This window comes from Erythrolamprus reginae, chromosome Z (assembly GCF_031021105.1).
Source record: "Erythrolamprus reginae isolate rEryReg1 chromosome Z, rEryReg1.hap1, whole genome shotgun sequence".
In the NCBI taxonomy this organism is placed as follows: domain Eukaryota; kingdom Metazoa; phylum Chordata; class Lepidosauria; order Squamata; family Dipsadidae; genus Erythrolamprus; species Erythrolamprus reginae.
Window position 1 is genome coordinate 131549879 of NC_091963.1, and position 12595 is coordinate 131562473.

At 42.5% G+C, this 12595-nt stretch overlaps 1 protein-coding gene across 3 annotated transcripts in view; it reads left to right on the forward strand.

The window, feature by feature from the left end:
- LOC139154976 (BAR/IMD domain-containing adapter protein 2-like) overlaps positions 1–12595 on the forward strand; it is a 52100-nt gene that overhangs the window by 12245 nt on the left and 27260 nt on the right. For all 3 annotated transcript variants that reach the window (XM_070730122.1, XM_070730123.1, XM_070730124.1), the window contains exons 4-7: positions 1623–1684; positions 2299–2370; positions 5684–5821; positions 10376–10528. In XM_070730122.1, the coding sequence (XP_070586223.1) occupies positions 1623–1684; positions 2299–2370; positions 5684–5821; positions 10376–10528 (425 nt within the window). The remainder of the gene's footprint in view (positions 1–1622; positions 1685–2298; positions 2371–5683; positions 5822–10375; positions 10529–12595) is intronic.

The following is a 12595-nucleotide window of genomic DNA, read 5'->3' on the forward strand; positions in this document are numbered from 1 at the left end:
ACACAATCCTTTCAGCAGTCATGGACTCCTCCCCCACATGGGGGAAGCCATCTGGGTAGCAGAAATGGCCCGGGAACAGCACGAGTCAAAGATTTCCGGTGAAAATCACCAGTTTTTTGCTTCCGCGCATGCGCAGAAGCAAAAATACCTGTGAAAATAGTTGAAATCTTGCTTGCGCTCATGGGATTTTGCCGTTTTTTTGCTTCTGCACATCACGGTAGCAAAAATATCACAGAAAATAGCCAAAATCCCATGAGATTTGGCTTACTGTGCATGTGCAGAAAACAAATCTTGTGTGGGGCGCGCACATTTGCCGCCAAGGACCATCCGGGTAATGAGGTAAGTGGCTGCCCACCGCTGTTTCAGCAGTTCCAAGAAGGCTCCAAGCCCATTTTCAGTACTTAGGTCAGTGTTTCCCAACCTTGGCAACTTGAAGATATTTGGACTTCAACTCCCAGAATTCCCCAGCCAGCATTCGCTGGCTGGGGAATTCTGGGAGTTGAAGTCCAGATATCTTCAAGTTGCCAAGGTTAGGAGACTGTCTTAGGTGACAGACAAACAGACACACAGACAAGCCTCCAAATGGCCTCAAGGATGCTTTAAAAATGCAAATGATCAGCTTCTCTGCAATGACATTTTCCATCATTCTTGGATGAGAAATGAAATGTCTTCAAAGAAAAACAAGAAAGTTCAGTTGCCTCTTGAAAAAGCACCTTTGGAAGACCAATACGTATGCCACAGCCCAAGAATAGGCTTATTGCTGATGCAGTTAATTATATACCGTAACTACCCGTAAGCTATTTTAAGTTATTTTGGGGGCTTTGGGATTTTCAGCATTTTATTTTCTATGGAGCTTCGTGCATTAGTGCAAGCGCCCTCTGCTCACACAACTGGAGCTTCCCAGGCAGATGCTTGCCCATTTCTCCTGTGGCCCAGTTTTGAACTGGCTGCAGCCCAGTGGTGTGCTGCGGTCTGGAGGTTGGGGACCCCTGTATTATATGAATTTAATGTTCCATAACTAAAGTTTGTAGCTCATGAGTTGCTGGCTCAAGGCAGAACGTACCCAGCTGTCTCCAAGGCTCTTTAGACCAGGACTATTCAATTTTGGCAACTTTAAGCTGTGTGGCCTTCAACTTCCAAATTCCCCAGCCAACGTTAAAGATGTTGACATTGAGAAACTGTCCTCTAGCCATGAAAGGCCTTGCTTTGCTGCTTCCAGTTGAAAGCTGTTTCTTTAGATAACATCAGAGAGTGGAACTAACTCCAAAGGAGATTACCCTGGGAGAGAAAAAAAGTACAAACAGGGTGCAAAAAGATACTTACTCCTTACCTTTCGCAACCTCCTAAAAACCCACCTATGTCGCCAGGCATGGGGAAGTTGACATGCCCCTTGGCTACTACAATTTATGGTTTGCTTGGATTGTGTGATTAATTTTTTATGATAAGGGTTTTATTCTGTTTTTAATATTGGATTTGTACATTATGTATTATGTTGTGAGCCGCCCCGAGTCTTCGGAGAGGGGCAGCATACAAATCTAATAAATTATTATTATGATGATTATTATTACTTAAATGGGGAGCTGCCTTGGATGCATTAAACCTTGAGTTGTCTTGGCCTTCAGGGGACACCTTGTTTCAGATGGCTGAAGTCCACAGGCAGATGCAAGTACAGTTGGAGGAGACGGTGAGTATCTGTATCAGTATTAGGTTCCTACCGATGCGCTTGACACCGCTGCATCGGTAGCGAAAATGGAGCTATGCACGCACCTCCAGGTGACCGGCAGTGGGGTGCACGCACCCATGTGATTTAACTTTTGCGCATGTGCATGAAGCCAAATCTCATGCATAGATGCTCATGCATGTGAGATTTTGCTGATTTTTGGTGTTTTTTGCTTCTGCCCAGCAAGAAAAAGCCAAAAATTGGCAGAATCTCTCTTGCATGTACATCCTCAAGCAAGATTTGGCTTCCTGTGCATGTGCAGAATCCAAATCTCGTGTGGGTGTGGGTCTGCTCGCCACTCATCCAAAACTGTGCATGCAGACCGGTAGTAACAGCAACAAGGTGCTTGATCTGTATCTGATATTAGCCCAGTGTCAGGCCTGCCCATATTAGATTAATAGCCTGTGTATTCTGGTGCCAGATTCTTTTGTCCTGCAGGGCCCATTTTCCCCAATACCATTGTCAATGCCTCACAGCCATTTATGGGACTCAGAAGGGAGGGAAGGGAGGGAGAAGCACGGATTTCCCTTTGCCCAATTGTCACCTGCCCTTCTCTGCTTTCCCATCCTTGCTCTTAGCTGAAGTTTTTCCATTCTGAGATGCTATCCCAGCTGGAGCACAAGCTGGAACTGGATATCAAATATCTGATGGTAAGTGAAAATATTCATCTACATCTCTCTGGTCCGCGTTTTCAAATTTGTTTCTCTGTGGCTGACCATCACTTCTTCCTCATTATTATATGTTTTATCCAGTTCATAATGGCCGCATTCCAGGGGTGGGTTCACCTGAACCAGTAGTGACCCATGGTGACACCACAATGACATCATGAACGAGATCAATTGGTGTCAGTAAGTGGGCACCACCGTATCTTTTTTTTGAAATTTTCTCCTGATTTTTTTAAAAAAATTCCACGTATGAGCAGAGGCTGAGTTTCGGGCACTGCGCATGCGGTTGTCATTTTGTTTTCAGCAATTTTGTTTTTTTTTTAAAACTTCATGTGCGCATGAATGGCCATATGGTGTGGCTGCGTGGCGTGGGAGAAAGTGAACCGGCAGCGAGTTAAGTTGGAACCCACACCTGCTTCATTCGCATAGCATGCTGTCATAAACATGTTGACATAATCTGGTAAGACAAAGCTAAACATGGCTTAAAGAGAGCCCAGCTTTAAGTTTGTGGTTTCTGTTTAATGTATGAGCAGAGTAATCCTTGTTTACCAAGGTTGGGCACACACAGAAACGTTTAGCTTGAGATTAGTTGTGAATAACTACTTAGCCACACATAGATATACTAACTTGAATTAAAATTTACTTTGAGAAATAATACATTCAGATAAACAGTCTAAAGTCATACACATAATAAGTCAGAATAACAACCCAAATATTACCAAGTACATAGTCTTTCTTACCAGTTGTCTTTATCATAATTAGCAAACAATATCAAGCCTAAACACATTTTAGCTGATATACATAACTACAATACAGAGAGATTGCAGAGCTAACCTAACAGTGAGTACCCATTAACAGTGAGTAGCCTACCAGGGGTAGGCAAAGTTGGCTTTTCTATGACATGTGGACTTCAACTCCCAGAATTCCTCAGCTAGCATGGTTGGCTCAGGAATTCTGGGAGTTGAAGTCCATAAGTCATAGAAGAGCCAACTTTGCCTACCACTGGCTTAGACAAAGAGAAACAGAGAGAAAACTCTAGAGAAATAAGCTATGAACTCGAGCTCACTTTTGTGGGAGTCTGCAACACCTGCAGCAAATATATTGCCAACCCAACAGTTATGGACAGAGTCCTAACAGTTTCTTAATTAGTTTTATGAGTGTAGTAGAAGAGCAGACAGAGCTGGAATGTGGAGTTAAGTATGTCATCAGTTTAGAGTTGTTGCATTCCCATAACCACTCCCAAAGTCCAATTTCTCTTTAATTCCATTGACCCTTGCACCAATTTTGTGTTGAACTTTAGTTGACCAAATTCATGCTTGAATAAATCTTATAGAGGGTCCTGATTCTTTTGTACTTGACAGGTCAGCAAGCATTCCTTGGAGAATCCCATTTTCCAAATCTAGTTACCAACACATGTATTGGATTTCAATTCCCAGAATCTTCTCGTCAGTTAAAAGTCTGATCCATCTGGAGGTCACCAAATTGTGAAATCTAGTACAGTGATCCCTCGATTAGCGCGGGGGTTACGTTCCAAGACCTCCCGCGCTAATCGATTTCCGCGTTATAGTGGTGCGGAAGTAAAAAACACCATCTGCGCATGCGCGCCATTTTTTTCATGGCCGCACATGCACAGATGGTGGAGTTTGCGTGTGGGCGGCGGGGAAGACCAAGGGAAGGTTCCTTCGGCCGCCCAACAGCTGATCTGCTCCGCAGCGCGGAAGCAGCGAGGAGCCGAAGATGGGGTTTCCCCGTTGCCCAGGCAAAGGGGAAACCCCATGTTCGGCTCCTCGCTGCTGCTGCGCTGCGGAGCGGATCAGGTGTTGGGCGGCTGAAGGAACCTTCCCTTGGTCTTCTCGCCGCCCAGGCAAAGGGGAAACCCCAAGATCGCTTGCCGCTTGCCGTATTGCAGCTTGGAGCCTTGCTTCGCCTCCTTCGCTGCAATACGGCAAGCGGCAAGCGGCAAGCGATCTTGGGGTTTCCCCTTTGCCTGGGCGGCGCTGGGGCCATGCGGAGCCGCTCATCTAGGGGGGCGTGGACCGGCAAGGTGCCCTCCGCTCTCTCTCTTTCTCTCCCTGTTACCGGTGTGGTATAAGAGAGAGAAAGAGAGAGAAAGGAGGGCGACTTGCCAGTCCACGCCCCCCTGGATGAACAGCCTCGCATGGCCCCAGCGCCGGGCTCCGCTGTTGCCTCCGCCCCCATTCGGCTCTGCAGCTGAGAGGCAGTAGCTACATTCACTCCTTTGTCCTCCCCAGCACCTAGTGTCCGGCCCCACGCCACCTCCAGCTCCCGGTAACACACCCGACCTCTACTTGCAGGAGGGGGGGAGAGAGAAGGGAGGAAGAGAGTGTGAGAGAGGAAGAAAGAGAGAGAGAAATGATAGAAAAAAGGGGAGAAAAAAAGAGAAATGAGAAAATGATTGAAGCAGAGAATGACAGGAAAGAAAGAGAAAGAGACAGAGAAGTGACTCTTGGTGATGACGTATGACGTCATCGGGTGGGAAAAACCGTGGTATAGCAAAAAAACCGTGGAGTATTTTTTAATTAATATTTTTTGAAAAACCGTGTTGTAGCGTTTCGCACTAATCGAGACCGTGCTAATCGAGGAATCACTGTATCTCGATTTGGCATAGATTTTGATTCCCCTATCATGTTAGATACAACTTTCCTTCTTGTCAACAGAGAGTCCTCGCTTAGTGATTACAATTGGGACTGGCAAAACATCACTTAGGAGTTTACTTTCTCATTTTCTATGAAATCCCCTTGTTACAAATGGCAATGATGTGACCGCAGGATGTTGCATGCCATAAATGTGATGATTGGTCACAAAGCTTCTCCACCATCACCATTGTAAATTTGAACAGCCACTAAACAAAGCAAACCTTTTGTAAGCTCCTTAAAACCCACCTCTGTCGTCAGGCATAGGGGAATTGAGACTTTCCCTCCCCCTAGGCTTATAAAATTTATGCATGGTTATTTATGTATGTATGATTGGTTTCTAAATTGGGGTTTTAAATTAACTTAAATATTAGATTTGTTTACATTGTATTATTATTGCTGTGAGCCGCCCCGAGTCTGCGGAGAGGGGCGGCATACAAATCTGATTAATAAAATAAAAATAAATAAAATAAACAGTAAGTGAGGACTATCTGTATGACCATCTGTTTTGGTTGAAAAGGATTCAGCCCTTGAGAGCAACTTAGGAAATATCTGTGCTTTGACATGAAAACCATGGATTATCCTATATCTTCAAAGCTGATCTGGTCATAGTGCTTTGTTTACTCCTGTTTCCCAACTTCTAGTCTACCCTGAAGAAATACCAAGCAGAACATCGTGCCAAAGCCGAATCAATTGAAAAGTGTCAGACTGAGCTGAAGAAACTGCGGAAGAAATGCCAGAATAGCAAAAACCCAATGAAGTATGGGGATCGCGAAGTACAGGTAGGTTGGATGGAGAAGGGAAGGGAGAATGACATTGCAAGAGGGAATACTAAGAAAACAATAAGAACATTGAAAATTCCTGGACGAGATAAAATATCATATCCTGTTAGAAATGGATGTGTGGGATTCAGGTCATTGATGAGTCAGCCAGATTTCACCAGTTCAATGGACATGTTTACATATAAGTTGAACATAAAAGATTACAGACCAAACTCCCTTCCGCTGAGCTCAACAAATGATCTATCCAACTAGGCAGATTTATCAACTTTGCATAGAACTGACTCTTCATGTGGTTTTGTTCTTTACAAAGGCTTTTGTTTTAATATTTTCCTTTTTCTTTAACCAGGTTTGTTACTGGATTTGTTATGTTGTGTTGTGTTTCAGCTCAAGGCCTGCAGCCCAGAGGTTGGGATGGCTAGGTGGGGAGTTCTGGGACTTGAAGTCCACGTGTCTTTAAAAGTGCTTGAGGTTGAGAAATTTACCAATTTACAGTCACTAATGACTGCATTCATAGAATACACTGGACCAAACCCAACCCAAACACATTTATGGCTCAGCAAGGTTTGTGTGAATCAGGCCAACGGAAAGCCCAATTTTTGATTCATAATTGTTAGTGTGACAGTTTACCGTCTGGTTTCATTTATTCCACACCATTTTCCTTTGTAAAAGTAAGTAAGCTCACATACCTTATGCATCATCCTCATAACATATATTTCCATGCACAACACAAGAGCAGCCATTATTATGGATCAGCAGTAAGGAAATCCATGACATAGTAGCAAAAAGCTACACCTTCTTCAACTGTCAATCAACAGATGTGTTGATTTCAATCCTCATAACCATCATCTAACAAGACCATGCTGCTTAACAACTACAGAATGGGTCCAGCCCATCTGGGAAGCACCAGATTGCAATAAGTTTAGCAATTCTACAAATGGCATGTGATGATAGAAGATGGTGGTTTACAGTGACCATTGCAGTTCTACCTATATGAATAGCTTAGGTCAGGGGCAGGCAAAGATGGCTCTTCCATGACATGTGGACTTTAACTCCCAGAATTCCTGAGCTAGCATGATTGATTCAGGAATTCTGGGAGTTGAAGTCCATGAGTCATAGAAGAGCCCACGTTGCCTACCCTTGCCTTAGGTGTACATGATTACCACTAACAACTTACCAGAGGAAGTGGATTGACTCTGAAAATAAATTGGCAGAGAATTGAATAACCACAGATGCTAAATAGATGATGTTAGATACTAAAACCCAGAGAGTGGATAAGCCCATTTCCTCCAAAAATATACTTTTAATAATTCGGCTAGTACAAAGAATATTGGTTTTCTGCATCCTGTATCTATTCAAGACATCTTACAAGGATATGCCGCATTTTAAAAATCTGTCAAAATTTGAGATCTGCATTGTTTTGTGGCACCAAGAATGCAAATTGATGCAACCTGGATGCAAAGAAAAAAAGGTATAGGGGTAAAATGGTTGGGTTTCTGCAATCTTTCAGAGCAGCCTGTTACTCTCAGGTGTGCATTGAGAGTTGCTGCTTCTACAGTGCAAAAATGAAACCTGGCAGTTGTTACTCCGTCTGGATCACTGCCTTCTCCTTGGGTTGCTGTCTGGTGCTGAGATTGGGGTCACTAAGAAGGTGAGGTCTTGAAAGGGTTTAATATTCTGTGGCCACTTGGAGCTTAAAGAGATAAGCTCTGAGGAAGGGCTACCTTTGAAAAAGAAAAAAAATCACCCTGATGCACAAATTGTTTTACACACCTACCCACAAATGCATGCACACTTCTGCGAAGGATGTCCATGAACAGGCCCTGCTCTTGTGCAAAACATTTACAGGCCCTGTTCTTGTGCCATTTACAAGCCCTGCTCCTGTGCAAAACATTTACAGGCCCTGTTCTTGTGCCATTTACAAGCCCTGCTCCTGTGCAAAACATTTACAGGCCCTGTTCTTGTGCAAAACATTTACAGGCCCTGTTTTTGTGCCATTTACAGGCTCTGCTCTTGTGCAAAACATTTACAGGCACCGTTCTTGTGCCATTTACAAGCCTTGTTCTTGTGCAAAACATTTATAAGCCCCGTTGCTCATATGCAGAGCATTTAGAGGCCCTATTCTTATGCAGAACATTTATAGAACCCTATTTCTACATGTATTTGCTTTGCTGGAACCCTTGTACGTATCTGTAGTGTTCATTTTGCATCACTTTTTCTCATGCACAGTGACTCAACTGTTCCCCTTTGAGCCTTAAAGAGGATGGATGCAGTCCTAAAAAAAAAATTCAAAAAGAAAGCCAGAAATCTACTTTACTGTATAGTATTGCACCGGAAAGTAGGCCACTCACCAATGGGTCTTGTATCTACCGGGTATGCCCAGGCTGGCAAGCGGACACAACTCATCCTGCATTCACACTGCTTCCTCCCAGCTCCCTGACTCACTCTGGGCTGGTGCCCTGCATCCCCTATTTATCTTCCTTCCTCCCCTCCCCATTCTGGGAATCCCCACAGCAAGTTTTGGGCTCTTTTTGTCAGCCTTGTTGCCACAGTAACCATTACTTCAGGATCAAGGCCTGCTGCAGCTGGGGGTGAGGTAGTAAGTGAGGGGCAGTGGATAACCCTTTATTGCCTGCATCTTCTGGGTTTGCCTGCGCGCTGCCAGCCTAACAAATCTAGCACAATGACAATAATGGAGTATCCAGCGCTTAACACAAATCTGAGCATTTTTGAAGAGAATAGAATAGAATTATTTATTGGCCAAGTGTGATTGAACACACAAGGAATTTGTCTTTTTTCTTCCTTTTTGTGTGACTGCAATGATACAATTTGGACAAAGGAATTGAAGTTCCATGAAATCTTTTAGGGTGTCTCTTCTAAGAATCTCATTAAAACAGGGCTCTCCAAAATCTTGGCAACTTTATGACTTGTGGACTTCAACTCCCAGAATTCCTCAGCCAGCACGTGCTGGCTGAGGGATTCTGGGAGTTGAAGTCCACAAGTCAAAGATTTAAGGATGGTACCAATAAATAAGAATATCTGTAGCTCAGGGTTGAATTAAGGGTTCTTGATAGTCTCTGAGCTTGATTGTTCTTGTTGTTTGCAGGTGTCTCATTACCCAAGCTAGTTAATATTATCTATGTTATTGATGCTCCAGAGTACACTGATGATGTTACCTAATTTGGGTAATAAATGTCTTCAGTAAAACAAGCTCAGAGAGTACAGAGAGGGAAAGCAGCCATAGATTGCACAAAGCAGCCATAGATTGCACAAAGCAGCCATAGATTGTAGGAAAATCTAATGTATCTGGAAAATGAAAGACTGCTGTTCCTTTAACTATATGCTAGTGATGATAATATGTGTGAATCATATAATATGCTTGGGATCCAGGTAGAGGCTTGAGCAGAAAAATAGGGAGAAATTATATCTGGTAAACGTTAAAACCTGAATGCAAAATAGTTCTTTAGGACAAATTGAAGGAGTTGAAATAACTAAACAATCAACAAAATATAGCAGATAAGAGAGTTGGAGTGTAGGAAAGGCACACTCGAAAGTGGGTATGAAATAATAATAATAACAACATGATAACAGCAACAATAATAAGTACATTCTACTGTATTTCTACTGGGCCCATTTTAGTCTGCTGTGATTTTCAAGAGCCCTGACAAATGATAGGGCAATAGCAAAAATTTATTCTTGCTGAATAAAATGCACAATTTTTTAAGATATGCCAACATAAAGATGCCTTTGAGTTGGAATCAACTCACGGTGGCTTCTTAAAATTATGCAGAATTTTTTGGGAAGAGTTTGGAAATCAGTCAATCCCATTTAATTTCCAACCAAAGTTGAGCTTCCCTTTGCTGAAACAAGTTATTTAGAGCTGCAAACCTATATAACTACACACTAGTAGGACTTACGTCTTAGTAAATCTGCAGAAAAAGAGGCTGGTACAATCCAAACCATTTAATTTTGCTACAGATAATGAGAAGTTAAATCCAATGCAACAGAAGAGCAGCACACTAGATAAGATTGGTCCAGTACATATTTGTATGACATTGTCTCTGATAGGTAAGCATTATGGAGCCTGTTGCTCTCCAAAAATATGGGCAATGCTGGCTGGGGATTCTAGGAACTGTAGTCTGTACACTGATGGAAGGCTCCTGATTGGAGAAAGTTGATGTTTGTGGTACTCTGATCCTGTATAATGGGGGTAGCTTCAAAATATGGTCAAAAAAGTTAGGGTATTGGATTAAAATCATTAATTTAAGGTCCAACCCGCTTAAGGTGAGTTTTGATTGCACCATTCCGGAAAGCATCTAGACCAGTGTGTCCCAACAACAGGCATTTTAAGAAATCTAGCTGTGATATTCTGGGAATTCCAGACATCTTAAAATGGCTAACTTTGGGAAACACTGATGAAGACTTGCATGACCACATTCTGAGGATGCTATCTGCTCTGAAGCATTACTCCTGATTAAACAGGATAGCCATTGTCCTACCTCTGGATCAATAGGGAGGTATTTGCACACTCATTCTCTCTCTCCCGCTCTATCTTAGTATGTGGAAATCATGAGCACCAAGCAGAGTGAGCTGGATCAGTTCGTGGCGGAAGGCTATAAAGCAGCCCTTACAGAGGAACGGCGCCGTTATTCATTCCTGGTAGATCGACAGTGTGCTGTTTCCAAGCACTTCAGCAATTATCACAGCAAGGTGAGCTGCTCCTCTTTTCCTTCCCCGCTCCCAGCTTATGCTTTGGGTTCAAATCCATTCTCGATGTCTTTCAGCAAAACTTGGAAACAAAGACTCCTGTGTGCATTGTGGTTCTATATTTTGAAAGAGAGTTGTGATAAAAATTTGCTCCAACACTGGAAGGTTTTAAGAAGATGTTGGATAACCATCTGTCTGAAGTTGTGTAGGGTTTCCTGCCTAAGCAGGGGGTTGGACTAGAAGACCTCCAAGGTCCCTCCCAATTCTGTTGTTGTTGTTACTATTCACAAAACCCAGTAATACACAGTAAATGAGATTGATATATTGGATTTCGTATCACAATATCACAGGTCGACTGTGTGATGTGTTTTCATATGATGCATGCAGATCCAAGTATGGTGGCCTTTTGCAACTGACAGATCGTGATTTTGTCTATGTTTATTGTTTTCAAATGCTGGCTGAGGTCTTTTAGCACAATCTGTACTGGTTTATGCCAGATTTGTTGTTGTTGTAATAATAATAATAATAATAATAATAACAACAACAACAACAACAACAACTACTACTGTTGCTGCTGCTGCTGCTGCTGCTACTACTGCTGCTACTACTACTACTACTACTACTACTACTACTACTACTACTTCAATTGTGACCATTATCCTGCCTTTTTTGACATTGTCCCTCTGGTTACTTCTTCTTGCAATATGGAAGTATAAAATTTCCATATTGCAAGAAGAAGTAACCAGAGGGACAATGTCAAAAAAGGCAGGATAATGGTCACAATTGAAGTAGTAGTAGTAGTAACAGTTCAAAGTTACAGCTGCATTGAAAAAACGATTTATAACCAGTCCTCGCACTTGTGACCCTTACAGTCCCCTGGACACCGTGATAATATTTGAGCTTGGCAACCTGCATATATTTATAATGGTTGCAGCATCCAATGGTCACATGATCACTATTTGCGACCTTCCCAGCCAACCTCTATCAAGTAAGGTCAATGAGAGAAGCTGGATTCACTTAATGACTGCCTGATTTACATAACAACTGCAGTGATTCACATGGCAAAATAGGTTCTAAAATGGGGTATAACTCACTTAATAACGCCCTTGCTTAACAGCATAAATTTTGGTTGCAGTTGTGGTCAAGGACTACTTGTAGAATCAAATAATGGGGAAGGTAGCATGAGATTCCTAGGATGTCTTCTTGATTCCCAGAGGAAAAACAAAATAAGATATATTCTTGCTTGATCTTCTAGGGCAGTGGTTCTCAACCTGGGGGTTGGGACCCCTTTGGGGGTCGAACGACCGTTTCACAGCAGTCGCCTAATACCATGAGAAAGATAAATTTCTAAATTACCAAAGTTTCTATTCTGGCGCCCTGGAACCAACACTGCTCAAAAGACTAAAGGAAACACTTAAACAACGCAATATAACTCCAAGATAAATCAAACTTCTGTGAAATCAAACTGTCCACTTAGGAAAGCAACACTGATTGAGAATCAATTTCACATGCTGTTGTGCACATTCAACTTTATACAGAACCAAGTATTCAATGAGAATATTTCATTTCTTCAGATCTAGGATGTGATATTTGAGTGCTCCCTTTATTTCTTTGAGAAGTATATTTTTACAATCTGAGCAATCAGGCGTTGACAGTGGGGGTGTCCCTCTGACCTTCCAGCCAATTAGATTCAAGCTCTGTTGGGAGAATTGGCACTAGACATAGGGTTGGGGGTCACCACAACATGAGGAACCGTATTAATGGGTCGCGGCATTAGAAAAGTTGAGAACCACTGTTCTAGGGGGAACAATGGGAAATAAATATTTAGAAATAAGTGGTTTTAAGGACATCTATTTATTCAATGTGACTCTCACAGGGACTTTCCAGGGGTAGTGATAGTTACTGAGACAGTATCCAGCTTAGGTTTTGCAACTAAGCTTCCTATCAACTCTTGGAATCAAAGGCAAGCAGTGTCTAAGATAATATTTTCTTTCCTCAAAGTAGGAAGCAATTGTTTGTAATACAGTTCAATTGATTTTCCACAGTAGCAAATTCTAGAGAGAAAGGATA